At 37.4% G+C, this 22,740-nt stretch overlaps 1 protein-coding gene across 1 annotated transcript in view; it reads left to right on the plus strand.

Annotated features, from left to right (window-relative positions):
- Positions 1-22,740, plus strand: part of COL22A1 (collagen type XXII alpha 1 chain) — a 630,085-nt gene that overhangs the window by 377,839 nt on the left and 229,506 nt on the right. Inside the window, exon 24 of the mRNA XM_069081305.1 lies at positions 15,782-15,835. Within this exon, the coding sequence (XP_068937406.1) occupies positions 15,782-15,835 (54 nt within the window). The remainder of the gene's footprint in view (positions 1-15,781; positions 15,836-22,740) is intronic.

The raw sequence follows: 22,740 nt of genomic DNA on the forward strand, positions 1-22,740 counted from the left end.
GCTGATAAGGACCGCCAGACCCAGCTGTGCTGTGAAGAATGGCAGGGTGAGAAGGAACCAGCACACACCTGGTGAATGCTGAAGCAGTGGGGCAGAAAACCTCTGACTGTGGGTACTTACAGTTGAAGGTTTGCCTTTGGTTCCAGGCTCAAGAGGAGAACTGAAGATCTGGGGCAAGAGGCACCATTTCCTATACCCCAGGGCTAGAAGTGATTAAAACATTTTAAGGTATTAAGACCAAAAAAATGCACAGGCAAAGGTGAAAGAATCCAACCACAGAAAGCTATTATGGGAAGAGATGACAGGGGTTCATCTTCAGAGGAGGATATTAAAGTAAAGAAACCCCCAAAGAGTAATGTCAAATGGTCACCTGCCTAAAAAGAATTCATAGAAGATCTTAAAAATACTTTAAAAATTAAAGGACAGAGATGGAGGAAAAACTAAAAAAAAAAAAAAAGAATAATCTAAGAAGGGGTGGCCAGGTGGCTCAGTGAGCAAGAGCACTGGCCCCAGTGTCAGGAGACGTGGGATCGGTTCTGGCCTTGGATACTTAAAACTCAAACAAAATAACTGGCCATGTAACTTTGAGCAAGTTACTTAACCTCACTCAACTGCTTAGGGGTGGCCAGGTGGCACAGTGAGCAAGAGCACCGGCCCTGCATCGAGAGACCCAGGATCGGTTCCAGCCTCAGATACTCGGCACTCACACAAAAATAACTGGCCATTTAACCTTGAGCAAGTTACTTAACCCTGATTGCTTTAAAAAAAATAATCTAAGAAAAACAAGAAGGTTATAAAAGGAAAGTCATCCAATTAGAAAAGGAGATCCAGAATCTTAAGGAAGAAAATGACACCTTGAAAATTAGAATTGGACAAAGTGAAACCAGTGAAATTATAAGAAATCAAGAAATAATTAAACAAAATATGAATAATGAAAAAATAGAAGAGAAAGTGAAAATCTTACCAAAAAAACAGTAGATTTTTATACCATGCAAAATAGAGAGCCATTGAAAGTCCTTGAGGAGTACTGGCCAGACTTGTACTTTAGAAAGATTAGTTGGTAACTGTGTTGAGAATAAATATGAGGAGAGGAAGATGAGATAAGAGTTCCAATAGGAGACAGTTGGAACAGTAACAAGAAGAAGAAGCAGCAGCAGCATTTATATAATATTTTACAAAGCACTTTACAAATATTATCACATTTGAACCTCACAACAACACTGGGAGGTTGTTCCTATTATTATCTCCATTCTATGTAGAGGAAATTAAGGCATGCAGAAGTCGAGTAACTTGACCCAGATCACCCAGCTAAGTGTCTAGGTTGAATTTGACCTTGACCTTCTTGACTTGAGAACTAGCACTTTATTCACAATGTCTAGTATATCATTCCATACGTGATATTTCATTGAATAGTCCATTCAGGTACTTGTACTAAGTAATTAGGGGGATGTGGAAGAAAGACATGTTGTGGACCCTACCTAGTGCTCCACTGGTCCAGTAAGCTGTCCATTGTTGGTAAGAATTCATGTGAGTTGTAGCTGTATGAATAAAGAGGATATAAGTGAGATAGGTTATGGAGGTTGAATCAGCTTTCACAACTGATTGGCCATTGGTGGCAATGAAAAGTTAAGACTTGTGGATGTTGAGAACCCAAGGTTATTTCCTGGGGAGCAAAGATGGTGGTGTAGAAGCAGGAAAACTCTGTGAGCTCCCCCCATCACCACCCCTAATACCTATAAAATATGACACTGAACAAATTTTAGAGCTACAGAACCCACAAAGTGACAGAGAGAAAGAAATCTCCCACTGAAGACAGCCCAGCAGGCCAATATAAAGGGGCTGTCACAGCAAACTGGGAGCCCAGCACAGTACACCATGAGCTGCGTGGTTTTAGCCTCAGGACAGCCCTAACCAACAGCAGCTGGAGCAGACTTCAGGAGAGGGAATCACCAGTAGCTGTGATGGTTTCCAGACTTACCAACCCATAAATGCCAAAGAGCAAGTAAAAGGTCAGCGTGGTGCTCTGTTGGAACTGGGAAGGATGGAAGAGCCTGGTCTGGGCCCTGCCCCTGGATTGAGAAGCAGCAGAGGTGCAGCAGCTGTGCAGCTGCTGCCGCATGTCTGCTTCCAGAGCTCCTGGCCTGCAGATTGTAGGGGAACCAAGTGACCATTCAGAGATTAATCACTCTGGTTTAACCTGCTTGGATCTAGATTGCTGTTTTGGGTGGAGGTCCTGGGGTGTGTGACCAGGTGCCAGAGCTTAAGGGATCTGCAGTTAGGCAACCAACTACTAGCTCTGGCAACTGCAAAAACCCCTGCGATTTGGGACAATGCTCTTCTCTCTGGAAGCAGAGTTCTACCATGGCAGAGAATTCAAAAGTCAAGTAATTGACTGGCAACATGAGCAAGTAGAGGAATCAAAACAAGTACAGCAATCTGACTTTTTGGAGACAAAAAGGATCAAAGCATGAAACAGGAAGAAGACAGTGAAGTCAGAACTCCTGCATCAAAAGCTTCCAAGAAAAATATGAAATGATTACAGGCCATGGAGGAGCTCAAGAAGGATTTTGAAAATTAAGTAAGAGAAGGGGAGGAAAAGTTGGGAAGAGAAACGAGAATGATGCAAGAAAATCATGAAAAGCAAGTCAACAGCCTGCTAAAGGAGACCCCAAAATACACTAAAAAAATAATACCTTAAAAAATAGAATAACTTGGGAGTGGAGTCAAGATGGCAGAGTAGAAGCACGACCTAGGAGGGGCTCCAGCTTCTACCTTCCCCAATCAATGTAAAAAGGGGACTCTGAACAAACTTTGATGCTGCAGAACCCACAAAATGACACAGAGAAGCTAACCTCCTGCTGAGGACAGCTGGGCAGGCTGGCAGGAATTGGCCAGCACAGCACTCTGGGAGCTGAGCCCAGGCCAGTGAGCCAGAGCTTTTAGCCCCAGGGCAGGCCTGACCAGCCACTGGCCAGAGGGACTCCAGATCACCAGCAGCTTTGGCTGTTTCCAGAATTATCAACACATAGATGCAAAGGACGGCAGAGTGTAGGGGGACCAAGTGACCAGTCTGAGGGGTAATCGCTCTTGTATTAACCTGCTTGGATCTGGATTGCAGTCTAGGGTGGAGGTTCTGGGGCATGTGTCCAGCTTGCCAGAGCATGTGGAGGCCTCAGAGAGGGCACCCATCTAATACCTCTGGCAGCTGATAAAACCCCAGCGTTTGGAATGAAAGCTCCCCTGTCTGGTGGCAGAGTCCTACTGAGGCAAAAAGCCCAGGGGTCAAATGACTGAGGGGTGACATGACCAGGCAAAGGAAACAAAGCAGACAGGAGATTCCAACATTACACTCCTATTTTGGGGACAAAAAGGAGCAAAGCATGTAACAGGAGGAAGACAGTGAAGTCAGAACTCCTGCACCAAAAGCTTCAAAGGAAAATACAAGCTGGTTACAGGCCATAGAGGACCTTAAGAAGCAGATAAGAAAAGTGGAGGAAAAATTGGGAAGAGAAATGAAAACGATGCAAGAAAATTACGAAATGAGAGTCAACAACCTGAATGAGGAAAATCACATCTTAAAAAATAGACTAACTCAATTGGCAAAAGAGGTTCAAAAAGGCAATGAGGAGAAGAATGCTTTAAAAAGCTGAATTTGCCAGATGGAAAAAAAATCTCAAAACCTCAATGAGGAGAATCATTGCTTTAGAATTAGATTAGAGAAAATGGAAGCTAATGACTTTATGAGAAATCAAGATGCTGTTAAACAGATCCAAACAAATGAAAGAATAGAAGGCAATGTGAAATATCTCATGGGTAAAATCACTGACCTGGAAAATAGATCCAGGAGAGATAATTTAAAAATTATTGGACTACCTGAAAGCCATGCTCAAAATAAGAACCTAGAAATCATCCTCTGTCCTGATGTTTTAGAACCAGAAGACAAAACAGAGGTTGAAAGAATCCACCAATCACCTCCTGAAAAAGATCCCAAAAAGAAAACTCCTAGGAATATTATAGCCAGGTTCTGGAATTCCCAGGTTAAGGAGAAAATACTGCAAGCAGCCAAGAAGAAAGAATGTGAATATTGTGGAAACACAATCAGGAAAACACAAGACCTCGCAGCTTCTACATTAAGGCATTGAAGGGCTTAGAATATGCTATTCCAGAGGTCGAAGGAGCTAGGATTAAAACCAAGAATCACCTACCCAGCAAAACTGATTATAAAGTTTCAGGGGAAAATATGGTCATTTAATGAAATAGAAGACTTTCAAGCATTTTTTGATGAAAAAGAAAAACAGAGTTGAATAGAAAATTTGACATTCAAATACAAGAAGCAAGAGAAGCATGAGAAGGTAAACAGGGAAAAAGAAATCTTAAGGAACTTATCAAAGTTGAACTATTTACATTCCTACCTGGAAAAATGATAAACGTAACTTATGAAACCTTTCTCAGTATGAGGACAGTTGAAGGCAATATAAATGTGTGTGTGTGTATATATATGTGTATATATATATATATATGTGTGTATACATACATATATATGTCTACATAGGAGGGTATATGTGCATATGAATACATATGTATGTATGTGTGTGTACATGTATATATAGACAGTGGCACAGGATCAATTGAATAGGAAGGGATTATATCTAAAAAATAAAATTAAGAGGTGAGAGAGGAATATAATGAGAGGAGATGGGGAGAAACAGAATAGGGTAAATTATCTCATATAAAAGAGGCAAGGGAAAACTGTTACAATGGAGGGGAAGAACAGGAAGGCAAAAGGGAATGGGTTAACCATTACTGAATTTGACTTAAGGAGGGAATAACATACACACTAAATTGGGTATCTTACCCTACAGGAAAGTACGGGGGAAGGGGATAAGAAGGGGGATGATAGATGGGAGGGCAGTTTGGGGGGGAGGGTAGTTAAAATCACACACTTTTGAAAAGGGACAGGGTCAAAGTAGAAAATAGAACAAGTGGGGGACAAGATAGGATGGAGGGAAATGTTGTCAGTCTTCCACAATATATCCATTATGGAAATGTTTTGTGTGACTACCCATGTACAACCTATATTGAATTTCTTATCTTCCCAGTAAGGGTGGGAGATGAGGGACGATGGAAAAGAATCTGGAATTCAAAGTTTTAAAATGCAATGTTTTAAAAAAATTATTGTTATTATTTTACATACAACTGGGAAATAAGATATATAGGCACTGGGGTATGGAGATCCATCTTGCCCTACTGGAAAATTGGAGGGGGTTTGGGGGAGAATATAGGAGAGAGCAGATTGGGGGAGAATATAGGAGAGAGCAGATTGGGGGAGAATATAGGAGAGAGCAGATTGGGGAAGAGGGTATTCAGTGGGATCACTGTTTTGTGATGGGTAGGGGAAAGATGGAGAGAAATTTTGTAACTCAAAATCTTGTGGAAGTGAATGTTGTAAACTAAAAATAAACAATAATAAAATAAAATACATTTAAAATTTATTTCCTGTATATATTACCATTCCTTTCTTCAATGTAAATCACCGTTGGTTATTTCTGCCAGCTTTAATTTCTGATATATTCAGACACATGGCTATCATTCTCCTGAAATGGAATTATCTTCTAACTTGGAACCTTTTGCAAATTGCTTTATAGCTATTATAGACCTTTCCTTCCAGAATGATAGTAAAAATGTTATGTAAAATTGCCAGGACTTCTTGAAATGTGGGATTCATTGAAATCCCACTGGATACTTCTGATACTTCTCACAAAATTAATCTCTTCATTCCTTTCCCCATTGGCATTTTAATTTTAATCATCTTTCTCTAACCAAATGCAGTGCACCTCCCCCTTACCTTCTATTGTGGGTCATTTCAGTGTCTGGTGTGTTCATTGAAATCTTCACCAAAGACTGAGATGGTCTTCGTAATGTTAAGTTGTTGGCTGGCTTCCAAATTGGAGTATATTCTCTCAACTGTTCGATTGACCTTGAGGCAAGATACTTCATCTTTCTTATTAATATCTCAGGAAGGGCCTGAACTGTACAGGAAGATAAGTGGAGTCATCTGTTATACTCACCTAGGAAGGGAAGAGAAGGTGCCTCCATTATCTTTTTCCTTATCAATCTCACCTCTTTAATTAGTCAGAACCTAGGAGGGGGATTAAACTTTTGACAAGCTATAGAGTGAAAGATATGATTGACTTCTACAAGTCACCTTGGCTCAGTTTATCAGACCAATTTTGTTTGTAAAACTACCTTGAACAAAACAGATATTTGATAAATAATAATTGAATTGTATTGAATTAAAGTGACCTCATATAAGTTAAAATCTAAATAAACATCCAGGAAAGGGTAGGGAAAGAATTTGAAATAATGCAATTTATAGACCAGGTAAATGACTGGTGACCTAGAAAAGAAAATATGTATGGAGGTAAGCATAGGAGCTAGAGGGTGGGATTGTTTTATTTAAATATAAATGGTTATCCCACAAAAAAGGATATTCATTACATGTAGCTTCAAAGGGAAGAACTCTAGTAGACCAATGAGATCTATTGATGTAACATAAAAAAAATTCTTAAAATGGAAACTTAAGAATGAATAAGTTGCCCATGGAGGTAGTGATTTTGCTTTTGCAGACCATGGGAAAGAAGCAGCTAGAGGACCACCTGCTAGGGATGCAAGGATTTGTTTGTTGAGAATAAGAGTCATTTCCCAATTGATAAATGATCAGAGGATATGAACTGATTTTTTTTCAGAGAAAGAAATCCAAGTTACCAATAGCCTTATTTAAAAAAAAAAAAAACTTAAAATCACTAATAATTAGGAAAATGCAAATTAAAACAACTCTGAGGTACCACTTCATACTCATCAAATTGGTTAAGGTGACAAGCAGTGGAAATGACAAATACTGGAGGGTATGTGGGAAAACAGGCAAACTGATATCCTGAGAATGATCTAGTTTATTCAGGAAAGCACTTTGGAACTATACCAAAAAGTCTATTAAATTGTGGAAATCCTTTGACCCAGCAATGTTGTCACCAGGGCTATATCACAAGGAGATCAAACAAAAAGAAAAAGGACCCACCGTAAAGCAAGTGTTGTTGTGGTGGTAAAAATTGGAAACTGAAGATAATACCCATCAATTTGAGAATGGATGAAAAGGCTGTGGCATATGTTTGTGACAGAATGTTATTTTGCTGTAAGGAAGACCTCTGTGAAGGGACACAAAGTGAAGTCAGCAAACCCAGGATAATAATTTATATAATAACAGCAATATCGTAAGGATAATCAACATTGAAAGACTTAGTAACTCTGATCAGCACAATGACCCATCACAATTCCAAAGCACCCATGATGAAACATAATATCTACTTCCAGAAAGACATTAAAAGAAGAAACAGTATTGAGGATGTTAGCAATAATTGAGCAAAAAATAATACAGTCTAGTCACATGGTGAAAATAAAACCCTTGTACTTTGCTATTATCTTCTTAATTTCCATACAATTTGAGGAAGGCCTCCACCATGTATGTTAAGCACCCTATGGCCAATTTATGTGAAATTATGGCAAGGGCAGGCACAGATAGATTGAGATCTGCATCTCTTGAAGGAATATCCACATTGATGAGATCATCCATTTTTATGTGAGACTAAGGAAAATATTCCTAAAAATTAAATCCATCCAAGAGCAGAATGTGTTGCCTCCTGAGGTAGTGGGGTTACCTCTCACTAGAGGTCATTAAGCAAAGGCTAGATGACTGCTTTGGGGGATATTTTGTGAAATTATTCTTTTTCAGGGATTGACTATACTTAGATTGACCTCTTAAGTAAAGAAATAATTATAAGGGGAATGAATAGCTTATAAGATAAAGCAGCAAACCTTGCCAAAATTGTGGATTTCCTGAAAAAATACAACAGGTCAAACAAATCATTGACCCTTTGAGACAACAAGAAATATGAGAACAAAATCAAATGTTGAAAAAGTAGAAGAAAAAAACAAGGTATCTAATATCTGGAGTGGTTTGCTATTTCCTTCCCCAACTCATTTTATAGATGAGAAACTATTTTTTAATTGTTCTTGTTAGATATTATTGACATAGCATTCATGTTTTTACAGAAAACTCCACCCATACTCTAGAATGGAGAGGAGTGTTTTATGTAATTGATAGCACAAGGGAGGAAAAGGTGATGACCTGGGAAAAAATCTCGCCCTAAACTTGTGTCTAACTGAACTATATATAAGGACTCCGAGGACTACATATTAACTTAGAAAAAACATAATAATATTATCTATATTCTATTGTATTTTTATAAAGTTTGCTAAATATTTCCCAATTACATTTTTATCTGGTTCCAGTGTTGCAATGCAACCCACCTTGTATTTGACACATCTGCCCTAAATTAACACCTAGGGAGGAGGAAGAAGAGACCCAGGGTTCAACTGAACCAATTCAACAGGTGGGAGGGAACAGAAAGGAACGAGTAATTAGCAGCCAACTCTACAATCCACAACAATCCCTAACAGTGTTAAAATTCAACCCCTTGAATTTCAATATTTTCCTCTGCAAAACAAGAAGATGGAACTAGATGTTTTCTAAAGCTCTTCCCAGCTCTAATTCTTATGAGCACCCATATATTGTCAAAGAAAAACTTTAAAAATGAAAATCATTGTGGCTTGAGAAGCTAAGGTCTTGTGATTCAAGTCTTAAACTCTTCAACTGTACTCTTAGACCTCTATTATTTCATAAATTGTCTCCCCAACTTGTCTACCCCCAACAAGATTTGTGAGTTCTTGAAGGGACATGGGGACATGCCTTATTCCTTCTGCCTGGTCTTCAAAATGTTAATTTGGTTTGGGGCTGGACTTATAGTAGGGCCTCACTGATAATGGTGAGAGTGCAATCCTTCATGATTATAGTCTATATATCATGTATGCAAAGTATATAACTTCTATGCCATTTAGTCACTTTTGAGGAAATAAATATGCACATACTCCTCTAGTTCAACCAAAGTTTGCTTGATTGTATATGTGGCTTGTAACCAGAGAGCAATAGTCTTGCCTGTTATTGCCTTAAAATAAATGTATACCCTCAACAAAGAGGAATCAATAAAAACCTGCTAAATCATAAGGTTATAGTCAAGAAACCCATATTCTTTTTATGGGTCTTTGTGCAAGCTGACACTGCTATTTTATGGAGAGTGTCATAGCTTGTTGGACAGTGCTTAAGGGTACAATTCCTGATGTAGTCAAGGATGTCTTCTGCGTCTAGATTATCATTAGATCACTTGGCATATGGTAATGTTTTGATTCCCTGTACCAAAATTTCCTGCATTTGCTATCCCTTAATATGGACCAGAGCAATTTGGTTTCTTAGCATATATGTGTATATATGTGTTTGTATGTACATATGTATGTATGTGTGTGTTGTCTTGTTCACTAATTTTAAAAGTTTGTATATAGCACTTTATAGCTTATGATGCATTTTGGTCATGTTATTTTATTTTTTTAAGTTTTTAATTTATTTATTTTTTATTTTTCAACATTCATTCCCACAAGATTTTGAGTTACATTTTTCTCCCCATCTCTCCCCTACACCAACCCCAAAATAGCAAGCCTACTGAATACTCCTTCCCCCAATCTGTTCTCTCTTATATCTTCCCCCATCAGCCCCCTAACTTTCTAGTAGGGCAAGATGGATTTCTATACTCCTATGCCTGTATATTTTATTCCCCATTTGCAGGTAAAAAACAATTTTTTAAACATTTGTTTTTAATTTTTGAGTTCCAGAAAGGGATATTTTCTTCTGAGAAACAATAGCTATGTATGCAAAGGAAAATATATGCACATGAAATATATGCAAGTATAATATTTTAATATGTATATATATCAAATATATTTCTATATATAACTATATAGAGATAACATAAAATACTATGTGTGTATGTGTGTGTGTATGTATGTGTGTGTGTGTATATATGCTATCTCACTTGATCCTCTTAGCAATTCTGACTTAGGTGCTATTGTTATCTTTATTTTACAGATAGGGAAACTGAGACAAAGATAAAGGAAGTTACTTCACCAGGGTAACACAGCTAACAGTGTCTGAGGAAGCATTTAAACTCAGGTATTACTGAATCCAGTTCCGTCATTCTATGGGACATCAAATTCAAAATGTCTAATAGTTGGAGATGGAAATCTGGAATTTAGGGGAGAGGTTAGGAGTGGATAAGTAGAGCTGAGAATCATCAATATAGAGACAGTAATTGAAAATATGTAAGCTGATTTAATTATCAAGTGAAATGCTAAGAGAGAAAAGTGAAAAGGGCCACAAGACAGAAAATTCTTTTTCTTTAAAAATAAATGTATTGTAGCAGCATAAAATAATAGAAGGTGATGAATAGTATGCAGTAGATAGTGAACTGTCCTTGGAGTCAGATAGACCTGGGTTCAGTTCTACCTCTAATATGTTGATGGTGTGATCTTGGACAAGTCACATTATTTCTCAGTGTCCCAGGCAAATAAATTCCAAACATTATAAGTGACAAAGTGCTACCCATGTGCATTGGCATAGGGAGATTCCTCACTGGGAATTCCCTCTACAAATTAAACCACACGTCCTCCCTGTGTCTGAGTTCCAGGTCTGTCATTTTACTCTGAAGTCTTGGAAAAGTCATTTCATCTCTAGAGGTCTAGGTTTTATTAGCAGTAAAACTGAGGGGTTGGATTATTGTAGATTCCAAGAATAAGGAAGTGGTATTCATTCCATACTTTGATGGAGTCAGGTAACATCTGGAAAGTTGAAGTCATTTCTGAGCACTGAATCTTAAGAAAGTTGTTCTTAAACTATAGAATATCCAAAGGTCAATAATCCTAACAGTATAGTAAAGTGCTTTGAGCTTATGCCATGTAAGTACTGATTGAAGGAACTAAGAATGTTCAATCCTGGAGAAGAGAAGAATTAGAGGTAACATAAAAGCTTACTTCAAATCTTTTCAAAGCTGTCACCTGGGAGACTAATTTAGACTTGGGAGAGCAGAACTAGCAGCAATGGGTGGAAGATGCAATGACGCAAATTTAAGTTTGATTTAAAGAAAAAAACTGAAGTATCTAAAATGAGCTGCTTCAGAAAAGAGCTAGTTCTTCATCACTAACATTAGAAGACAATAGAGACTAAACAACTTATGGCTTATAAATGTAAGAGAATATTTTCATCCTGTAAGATATAACAAAAGGGATAGATTCTAAGAAACTTAAGAAGATTCATATAAAGTGATGAAGAGTGAGATGAGCAAAATCAGGATAATAATTTGTAAAATGACTACTGTTTTGTAAAATAAAACAACTTTCAAAGTTTTAAAAATTCTAATCAATACAATATAATGACCAGTTATAACTCTAAAAGGCAAATTATGAAGCATGTACCCTACATATTCAAAGTATTGAGGCTTACACAGCAAATTAGTCAGACTTATAATCTAAGACTTTTATACCCAGTCAAGGACTCTTTATATTATCACTCAATCAATGAGCATTATTAAGTTTTTATTATGTGTCAGGCACTGGGCAGGGAACCAGGGGTAGAAAGACAAAAAGTAAATATCCTCTGCCTTCAAGGAGCTTACATTCTGACAGGTGAGTCAATATTCACTTAGCTAGATATATAGAAAACTCATGCAAAACAGATGCAATATAGCCTGAAGAGGGTAAAGGGATTAGTAATCGGGCAACTAGGAAAAGCCTTCTAGAAAGGGCAGTGCTTGAAGCATATCTTAAAGCATTAGACTCTAACTCAAATCAAAATGGGCCACTAAGCTGTACATAAAAATCCCCATACCCCCATATTTGTCTTAGAAACCACATATTAGCATTATCTATTTTCCATTGTACTTTTATTTCTTTTGTTATATATTTCCTATTCTTTTTAATCTGGTCAGATTAATTTGGCAGCCAAATTTAGGAGTGCTGTGGGCTGTGTGTTTGATACCTCTATCACTAAGGAAATCAGACATTTCAGGAGATAAAAGAGGAGGGAGTACAGTCCAGGAATTGGAGATAGTGAATGCAAAGGCACAGATTTGGAAAATGGAGTATAATGTGTGAGGAATGGGAAGAAGGACAGGTTGACTAGACTGTAGGGTATATGGATGAAAGCAATGTACAATAAGGTTAAAACAATGAACATGAGCTTGAACAGACTTTGAGAAAATATGGAAGATGGAAGGACCTGGAGTGCTGTGGACCATGGGGTCACAAAGAGTTGGACATGACTAAGTGACTAAGGACAACAATAACCATCAGCAAGCATTGGTTTTTTTTTTCTTTTTATCTATTTTATTCTGAACTTAGGGAATAAAACAAATATTCCTGTAATATAGCAGAATAGAAAAAAATGATGATTGTACACGAAACTGCAAATCTACTATATACGGCTTACTATTCCTTTTAAATATTAAAGCTCTCATGTAACTTTGGTTTCTTCCCCTTTTTTTCCTCTCCTTGCCCTAGCAATTTCTATCATAAGACATAAGTGTGTGTTTATATGTGTATGTGTGTGTGTATATGTATATATATATATATACATATACATATATTTGTAAAATCATTCTATACATATCATTTTTTGTAATGGGGATAAGTTAGAAGCCTTCTAAGTAACATCAGGAGCAAAGCAAGGATGCTCCTTGTCACCACTATCATTCAATATTGTATTATAAATTCTAGTTATAGTAATAAAACAAGAAAAAGAAATTGAAGGAGTTAGAACAGGCAACAAGGAAACAAAACTATCACTCTTTGCAGATGATATAATGGTATACTTAGAGAAACCTAGAGAATCAACTATCAAGCTAGTGGAAACAATGAATAGCTTTTGCAAAGTTGCGGATATAAAATAAACCCACATAAATCATCAGAATTTCTATATATTAACAAAAAAATCCAGAATGAAGCGATAGAAAGAAAAATTCCATTTAAAATGACTGAAAATAGATGGTATCAGAAAAAAACCTAGAAAGATATATAAACTGATACAAAGTGAAGTAAGCAGAGTCAGGAGATCATTGCACACACTAACAACAATATTGTACAATAATCAACTGTAAATGACTAAGTTATTCTCAGCAATGCAGTGATATAAGACAATTCCAAAAGACTTTATGATAAAAAATGCTACCCACCTCCAGAGAAAGAACTGATGCAATTTGAATACAGGTCCAAGCATACCTTTTTTTTCTTTCTTTACTTTTCTCAGTTTTTTTTTTCTTTTTGGTCACTTTTGCAACATGGCTAATGTGGAAATATGTGTTCTATGCACAGGTATAATCTATGTCAAAGTGCTCACCTTCTCAAGGAGGAAGAAGGGAATTTGTAACTCAAATTATAAAACATAAATGTTAAAATTGTTTTTTGTGTAATTGAGAAAAATAAACTCAAATCCGTTTTTAAGTAAGAGGGATAAAAAAAAATAACTGCAGACAATATAAAATATTTGGAGTTTACATGCTGAAACAAACCCAGGAACGATATGAACACAATTTCAAAACATTTTTCATGCAAATAAAGACAGAGCTAAACTATTGAAGAAGTATTAATTGTTCATTGATAGACTGAGGAAATATAATGACAATTTTACCTAAATTTATTTGCTTATTCAGTGCCATAGCAAACTACCAAAATTATTTTATAGAGCTAGAAAAAAATAACAATTCATCTGGAAGAAAAAATGTCATGTCCAGAATATGAAAAAAAGTCAAAAGAGAGTGACCTAGCAATGCAAGATTTCAAACTCTATTACAAAGCAGTAATCTTCAAAACAATCTGGTAGTGACTGAGAGAGTATGGAGGATCAGTGGAATAGTTTCACAGTAGTAAATGACCATCATAATCTAATGTGTGATGAATTTGGCAATCTAAGATTTTGGACAGGAAATCATTATTTTGAAAAAAATCCTGGGAAAACTAGAAAGCAATTTGACACAAACTAGGCATGGAACATCATCTCACACCATATCCAAGATAACGTCAAAATGAATACATGATTTAGACATAAAGTGTGGTATCTTAAGCAAATTAGGGGAGTATGGCAAATTTTACCAGTCAGATCTATGTGTAAGGGAAGAATTTATGACCAAACAGGAGATATATCATAGGATATAAAATGAATAATTTTGATTACATTAAATTAAAAAGTTTTGCAAATCAAAATCAGTATAGCCAAAATTATAAGGAAAGCAGGAAAGAGGAAACAAAATCCATTATGACAAGTTTCTCTGATAAAGGCCTCACTTCTCAAATATGTAGAAAACTGAATCAAATTTATATGAATATGAATCATTCTGCAATTTTTAAATGGTTAAAGGATATGAACAGGCAGTTTTAAGAAGAAGAAATCAAAGGTATTTATTTTGTTGTTGTCACTCAGTCATTTCACTCATGTCTTACTTTTTGTGATCCCATTTGGGATTTTCTTGGCAAAGATACTGGAGTGGTTTGTTATTTCCTCCTCTAGCTCATTTTACAGAGGAGCAAGTGAGGCGAGCAGGATTAAGTGCCTTGTCCAGAGTCATACAGCTAGTAAGTGTCTTGAGGCCACATTTGAACTCACAAAGATGAGTCTTCCTGACTCCAGGTTTGGCACTCTATCTATTCACCACCTACCTGCCCTAAAGCTATCTATAGTCATATAAAAATGCTCTCAATCACTATTGATTAGAGAAACGAAAATTATAAATCAGCTCTGAGATATCACTTCATACCTATTAAATCTAATATGATAGAAAAGGAAATGGCAGTTGTTAGAGGGGATGTGGGAAAAAATGGGATATTAATGCACTGTTGCTAGAGTAATGAACTGATTCCACAATTTTGGAAAGCAATTTGGAACTGTGCCCAGAGGGCTATAAAGTTGTGCGTACCCTTTGACCCTACAACACCATTACTAGGTCTGTATCCCAAAGAGATAGAAGGAAAAGGGAAAAAAATCTATATGTACAAAAATATTTATAGTATCTTTTTGGGGAGTTGGCACAGAATTGAAAAAATGAGGGAATGTCCATCAATTGGGGTATAGCTGAACAAGTTGTGGTATATGATTGTGATGGAATATTATTGTGCTATAGCAATAATAGATATAGAAATAGATATAGATAAATATAGAAATGATGAGTAGGATGGTTTCAGAAAAAAGCCAGGAAGACTTATGTGAAATGATGCAAAATGAAGTGAGGAGAACCAGAACATTGTATACAGTAACAGTGCATATAATCATGTATGAAAGACTTAGATACTCTGATCAGTCAGATAATCCAAGATAGTTCTGGAGGACGTATGATGAAAAAATGGTCTCTATATCCAGAGAAACAACTGATTCAGTCTGAATGCAGATGGAAGTTTTTTTTTTTTGCTTCATTTTTTCTTTCTTTTTTATGACATGGCTAATATGGTAATGCATTTTGCATGATTTCACATAAATAATTTATATCACATTTCTTGTCTTCACAATAGGTGGGGGAGAATTTGAAGGGGGAAAGAATTTGAGACAATATTGTAAATGAATTTTTAAAATAAGTATTTTTTTTTTCAAAAAGGAAAACAAAAGACTTAGTTACAAGTCTGAGTAACAGTGGTACACTAAGCAGGGTGCTTTCCCTCATAGTTTTGATAAGACTAATGTTTAGACTAAAAGTTTTATGTTCCTTGGAGGAGACAAGAATCACATCAATGATTGTCGAAAGCCATGTTGGTCCTTTATTCCATGTCTGTTTTGTAATTCCTGTTCTTCTTCTGTGTCTAGGGAAAAAAAGGTGAAGCTGGCATACCTGGAGTCAATGGATTACCAGGACCTCCTGTAAGTAAAAAACAATGACTTTTTTTCCTTGTCAGAGTTTATTAAAAGAAAAGAAAAAGTAAATAACTCATTATTTCTTATGTCAAATGAAGAATTCCACAGCTACCGTGTTTCCCCGATAATAAGACACTGTCTTATTATTTTTTTTGGAAAGAAAAACACCAGAGGGCTTATTTTCAGGGGACGGCTTATGTTGTCCTGCCTCAGCTCTCCTCCGCAGCACTGCTCTCAATGGCGCCAGCAAGCAAATCACTGGGGAAGAACAGGATAACACGCTCACTGCTGCAGCTCTGATTGGATGCAGCTCGGAGCGTGGCGTGCGTTTCACCAGGGGGCGGAGGGGAGGGGGAATGGGGCATACATAGGGTACCGTAATGTAGCGTGTAGCGCAGGGGATCACCTTCACTACAGTAGCAATCTCAATAGGGCTTATTTTCGGGGGAGGGCTTATTTTAGAGGAATCTTACACAGTAAGGGGAGGGCTTATTTTCAGGATAGGTCTTATTATCAGGGAAACACGGTAGCAAATCACTTTGCTGGTCAGAGTGGGAAGGCAGCATATTAGTACCATCCTGGGTGCCAGATGGTCTCCTTATTTTGAGGATTCCTGTGGTCAGTTTAGAAAATCATGGCTGGCCTAGGCTTCTGGCCAGCATTTTCTAATCAGGGCTTTCTATAGCACTGGCCTGCAGAGCTCACTGTGTAGAGAAGAGAGAGCAGGCAATCCAAGTTGGACTTCCATGTGATCAGGGAAGCTCAGCTCTAGAGAATCTGAATATCTGGGTAGCTGCAATTGGGAACAGGTGCCCAGGACTTTATCCTAGAGAGAGAAAAAATTGATAGGGAATTTTCAGTACTTAAGATATTTTATAGGAATGGAAAGGTCAGCAGCAACTTGGCTAAAATGATTTGCTTAAACAAGAAGCTGTTGGATGGCATTCTTCCTTTCTCCAATGATCATCATTCAAAGGGGCTTCCCATCCAGCTCTACACTCCTTGGTCTCATCCACAAGTTTCTTATGGTGTCCTGGGGTCTGTTCCATCCAGTCATCCAGGGAGCTGAATTTAAGGCCTGTTCTGTATCACTTTTCCTGAAAGCCAAAATGCAAGTTCTGACTCAAGCATTCTCTATGTGACTGTGTTTCCCTCTGCTATATGTGTCCCTAAGGAGATTCTCATGCATTGGGCTGTACTATATACTGCTAGAGGTTTTAAAGGAAGCAAATATTAAAGGAATATGCCATGATGATGATTGCATTGTAATATCAGTGACAGTGATATCCTTTGACAGCATTTCCTGAGACTTTCCACACTCCTTAGGCAGGCCTGGATTAACAGGAGTTGTAGAAGCAAGAATTTTCTAGAATCATTTTGTCTATTATGAATTGAATCAGTGTTGTATAGTAGGAAAAAATACTGGAGAGAAGACAAGAGATCTTGATTTATAATCTAGCTTGGCCATGAAGTCATTTTGCAACCAGGGAGAAGTCACATCAAGCCTTTGACTCTTATTTCATGTCAATAATGTGAGAGTGTTGGATTAGTTGATAGAAATTTGAAATTGGAAGGGATCTTAATGGTCATATAATCCAACTCTTTCCAATGTCGTTTCAAGTCTTGTGATTCTCTCTACACATATATTTTACTGCCCTGCCATTTTGATTCTATTGATGCTACCTGACTCTTGATTATCTGTCCAGACTTTGGACAGCCTACCTTTCCTTACCATTAAATATTTGTGTTCTTCCAGTTCCTCCTGCCTAAATGGTTTCTGACCTAGTGCTGGTATTGACTCACATTGTGAGCATAACAGAAAAGGCAAAACAGTTGATCCATGACAGTGGGGAGTCAGTAAGTCAGCACCAGCATCTTTCCCACACTGAAGCTGTCTAAAGATGATGCATGAACTTAGGGAGAAAGAGTGGATTGCTTCCTATGCTTGAGGCTAGCCCTCATGATGGATCTTAATTAAAACCTTATACTGTTAAGAGAAAGAAGAAAGGACAAAGGTCCATTTTGTTTTGTAAAAGCCGAGTAGTTTCAAGGTTTGAATTTTTCTGAGTGCTCTTCCTTTTTTGTCTGTAAATATGTTCCCCTTGTTTTGCCATTGATTTCCTGTTTGACCTAGAACAAGTAACTTATCCTCTCTGAGAATGCACTGTCTCATCCACAAAAATTAGGATTCCACCTTACTAGGCTCGACGTTGGGCAGTGGACTTGATATTTTGAGAGCTGCTATAGCTCTGAGATCTCTGAGTCTCGTGTTTGTAGCTTACTACCCATTTAGCTTTCTATGCGTAGTTATCAGCCTCTCAAGTACAGCTTGTATAAGGGTTCTTATCCAAAAGGAAATTTTGGCTTTGCAGCCTAGCTACATTAAGATGTCCTTTTGAGTGATAGATGCATTATGCACCCAATTTTCAGAGCATTTTTTGTACACATTTCCATGGCTCTGAATGCTGTTTGGAATTGGTGGTTTCAAATTGTCTATAATTCAAGTTGTGTTTTCTTTTCTTTTTTATGATTCACACTTATGGTGACATTTTGATGTTAATGATGAAGAACAAGCTGATTTCTCCTTAGTCTTTATTTCTCAGATTCTGGCAAACAAGGCTGGAAAATCATTTTTGCAGTCACAGTGAGGCAACATGAAAAGCAGAAAGAGCCCTGGCCCTGAAATCAGAGGACCTGGGTTTGAGTCCTATCTTGGCTACTTTTTCCCCATGAGTTTGGGAGGTCACTTGGGAAACTCGGGCACAAATTAGCCTAGGTGATCCCCAAAGTTTCATCTCTCTCTAGGGAGCCCATGTTTCTAACCTCCCTGAGCTTCACTTTCCTCATCTGTAAAATGGAAATAGTCATTTCTTCATTATTTTCCTCAAAGGGTAATTGGGAAGAGAATGTTTTTCCAGCCATAAAGGAATATAGCACTTTTATTATTAACTTTCTGAGCTACAGGACATTTTCTAAATTAAGCTACTCACCAAAATTTGTAGTATATTTCATTATTGGGTATAGTGGAACTTATGCTACTTAAAATGAGGAATATTGAATGGAAAACAAATCAACTTTAAAAGAACCCCTCTATTCATCCCTTGACTCCAACATCAACTATTCTGCTTCTTGTTATTAGTAATCACTGCTGTTCATCAATAGACATTAGATCAATTAGTTTTTGTCATTCTCAGTGATGTGTAGATTAGTTGGTTAATTTAACATTGATATTGGTCGTTAGGTTTGTTAGCTATTTAGTATTTCCTGGTAATTCAATTAATTTAGTCAACATTGCTTATTAATTACAAATCAACTAATTCGTTATTTGCAGTTCTTCATTAAGGATCCCAGAATGCTAGAGTCTAAAGATAACTTAGAGATAGTATAGCCCCCACCTTTTACAGCAGTGTAAACTGAAGTCTTTGGAGGAGACAAGACTTACTCAAATTCATAATATTTTAGAATAGGTTGTCAGTGGTACTACTGAGGCATATTAATTCAATTTATAAAATCTGCTTTAAGTGACTACAGTCTTCGTATTACTCTACATTGTACTGGAAATTTAAAAAGAAAAAAAGTAAAAGAAAACAGTATAATCCTTGCCTTGAAGTAGTTTACATTTTATGTCAGGGGGCATATGTATTGAAAATTCAATTCATAATATATGTAAAACAGATATGAAATAATTTCTGTTTGAAGGGTACTGGTAACTGGAGCAGTCAGGATAGACTTCGTGGTCCATGAAGTTAGCCAGGGATTCTATAGGGCAAAATTGAAGAGAGAGCACATTCTAGTTATGGTATATGACTTCTACAAAGGTTTGGAGTCAGGAGGCAGAATGTTGTGTAGAAGGAACAGCAGGCAGACTGGTTTGGCAAAATATAGAGTATGAGAAAATAATCATTTACAATAAGACTAGAAAGGGAAACAGGAACCATATTGTGAAAGGTTATACTTGCATGATATAGAAGCCCCACCCTCAGAGTAAAACCAGCAATACTTGACTAGGTAATCTCAGGTCTGGCACTGATTAGGGTCGTAGCCTTGACCAGGTCTGTTCACCCTGTTCATTCCTGATATGTAAAATGGATATCTCACAGGGTATATGTGACTAAAGAAATAAGATTATAATGTATCTGGATTTCAGAAGAGCATTTGGTAATATCTCCTATGTTATCCTGCTTGACAAAGTCAAATTGTATGTGACAAAGATATACAAGAAATGATTATTTCTTCCTTATATTAATATCCAGTTATTGCATTAGGATTAATCAATTTACCCAACTAGGGAAAAACTTAACAATTAGTCTGCGAGAATTGGTGAATTTCTGTTCATTGTGTTTGGTTAGACAGGTGTGAGATTGAAGTGGATTCCCTCTTTTGATATGTATATTGATAAGTCTCTTTGACCAAGACTTAGGTGATCCAAATCACATACCCTGAAGACTCTCATTAGAATGAGGCCACATATCATTATAATATTCATTTTCTCATTAATTGTTAACCAGTTAGAGTTGATTGCCACTCTCAGCAGCACCCACTTTTCCAAGGACATAAAAGTTAAAAGCCTGCCACCATGAGGGTCTTTGGCATTTGATAGTTTTGTCTTGTGATAGTCTTAGGCATTTGACTCTTTTATTAGTAAAATGCTAGCATTATTAATAAAGTGATTAATTACCCAGAAATTATGCCTGTCAAACTTTTTAAGCATCATCTATACTGGAAAGATTTGTCATTTCCTTCACTAGTGGATTAAAACAAATAGAAGTAAAGTGACTTACCCAGGGTCACACACCTAGTAAGTGTCTGAGGCCAGATTTTAATTTAGTTCTTCCTGACTCCAGGTCAAGAGTTCTATTCACTGAGCCATCTCTCTGCCTCTGTAAAATGCTACAGTTGGATTTTTTAAAATGAACTTTACCGGTCCAGGATGGGAAAGGCATTACAAGACAATAATTCACACAAAAGAGATCTGAGGGTTTTAGTGGACCAAAAGCACTGTGTGAGTCAGAGGATCCAACATGACAGCAGAAAAAGATTCTGTGATCTTGGGTTGCATTAGTACAGATATAATGTCCATATCAAAGCAAATGAGGGCCCTACTGTATTATGCATTAGTTTAGGAGCTTTGGGAGCAGGCATCCCAACAAACTGGGGGTAAGGGTGGAGAAGGAAAAAAGGAAGAAAGGATGGAAGAAAAGCAGGATAGAGGAAAGGAGCAAAGGAAGGATAAAAGGAGGGAGGGAGGAAAGAAGAGAGAAGGGAAGAGGGAGAGATGAAGGAAGGAAGGAGGAAAGAGGGAGGGAGAGAAGGAATAAGGAATGAAGAAAAGGAAGGAGGGAAGGAAAGGAAGGGCAGGAAGGAAGGAAAGAAGGAAGGATGGAAGGAAGGAAAGAAGGAAGGATGGAAGGAAGGGAAGAAAGGAAGAAGTGAGGGAAGAAGGAAGGAAGAAGGAAGGGAAAGAAGGAAGGAAGGAGGGAGGGATAAAAGAAGGAAGAAAGGGAGGGAGGAAGGAAGGATTTATTATACACCCACTGTGTTGCAGGCACTATACTTTGCATATATATGTCATTTGTTCCTCACAACCCTGGGAGGTAGGTGCTGTATAATATTCATTTTATACTTTAGGGAACTAAAGCAACTAGAGATTAAGTTAATCGCCGGGGAAGCATCAGATAATTAGTAAATTGAGGCTGAATTTGAACTCAGTTCTTCCTGGCTCTAGGCCCAGCACTCAAGCACTTCATTACCTCAGTGCTAGGATACGATTGTTGTTTCCAAATAATAGAATGTCTGTCATGTACAAGAGCAATGAACTTGGTTTGTTTGGTTCCTGAGAGCAGAACTAGCACCACTGGTTAGAAGTTACACAAGGAAATTTAGCTTTATTTAAGGAATGTGCTTGCCAATGAATAGAGGCATCCCAAAGTTGAATGGGCTGCCTTGGGAGTTATTTGAGTTCCTTGTTCATGGGAGTCTTCAGGTGAAAGATGGATGACTGCATGCTGAGGATGATGCAGATGGGAACTACTTATTAAAATTCAGGTTGGACTAGATGCCCTCTAAGGTCTTTGTAATACTGAGATGCTGTGAGTTTCTGGAGATCAAATGATTTATGGTATGTAGAGCACTTTGAAAACCTTACAGTGATCTATAAATGTCAGAAAGCTTCTATCAGCTGCTCCCTTTCATGTATGTGTCACCTGCCTTTCTGTTCTTTTAAAAGACATATGTTGTGGGAAGTAGGAAAACCTATTAGTCACAACGTTGGCTTCATTAGAATATGCCAGCTATGGTCATTGTGTATAAACAGGCATTCTCCTTTCCCTAGTACTGTGAACACCAGGAAAGAATTCTTTAGATCTAAGACAATGATCACTCATCTTCCCTTGAAGTCCTCAGCAGGAATCTGCCATTATCTCTTGACTTTGACATTGGTGCTTTCTTTTCTTGTTTCCTTTCTGTCTGAGCTCCCCTTCCATGGACCTGACATTGCATCTCACTGAGGAACACTCTGTACTTTGCCTGTGCTGATAGATGAGACACTTACTTCATCTTTGATCCCCCCAAAGCTTCCTTGGGGAGAGAACATTCCCACACTCAAGGCTTTGAAACAGTGGGTCAGAGCCAAATAGCTTCATAAAGTTGACTGTTTCCAGGTCTGGAGAGGTTCTCTTTGCATATCATTCAAGGGAACTGCTACATTCCCTCCAGGTTTAAAGGAAAGATAGACCTGAACATATCTGTTCCGTTCCAGCATCCCTTCATAACTAGCTGTCACACCTCATATCTTTTTCTGTTCAGTTGTATAGAGAAAATCAATTGTAAATCAATCAATTGAGGAGCATTTTAACATGATTTACTATAAGAGGCAGCACTGTTAGGGAATAGAAGTTTGTCCGTGAAGTCTG

This window comes from Petaurus breviceps, unplaced genomic scaffold (genome assembly GCF_028583685.1).
Source record: "Petaurus breviceps papuanus isolate PSGF00001 unplaced genomic scaffold, PetGlider_PUasm1.0 98, whole genome shotgun sequence".
In the NCBI taxonomy this organism is placed as follows: Eukaryota; Metazoa; Chordata; class Mammalia; order Diprotodontia; family Petauridae; genus Petaurus; species Petaurus breviceps.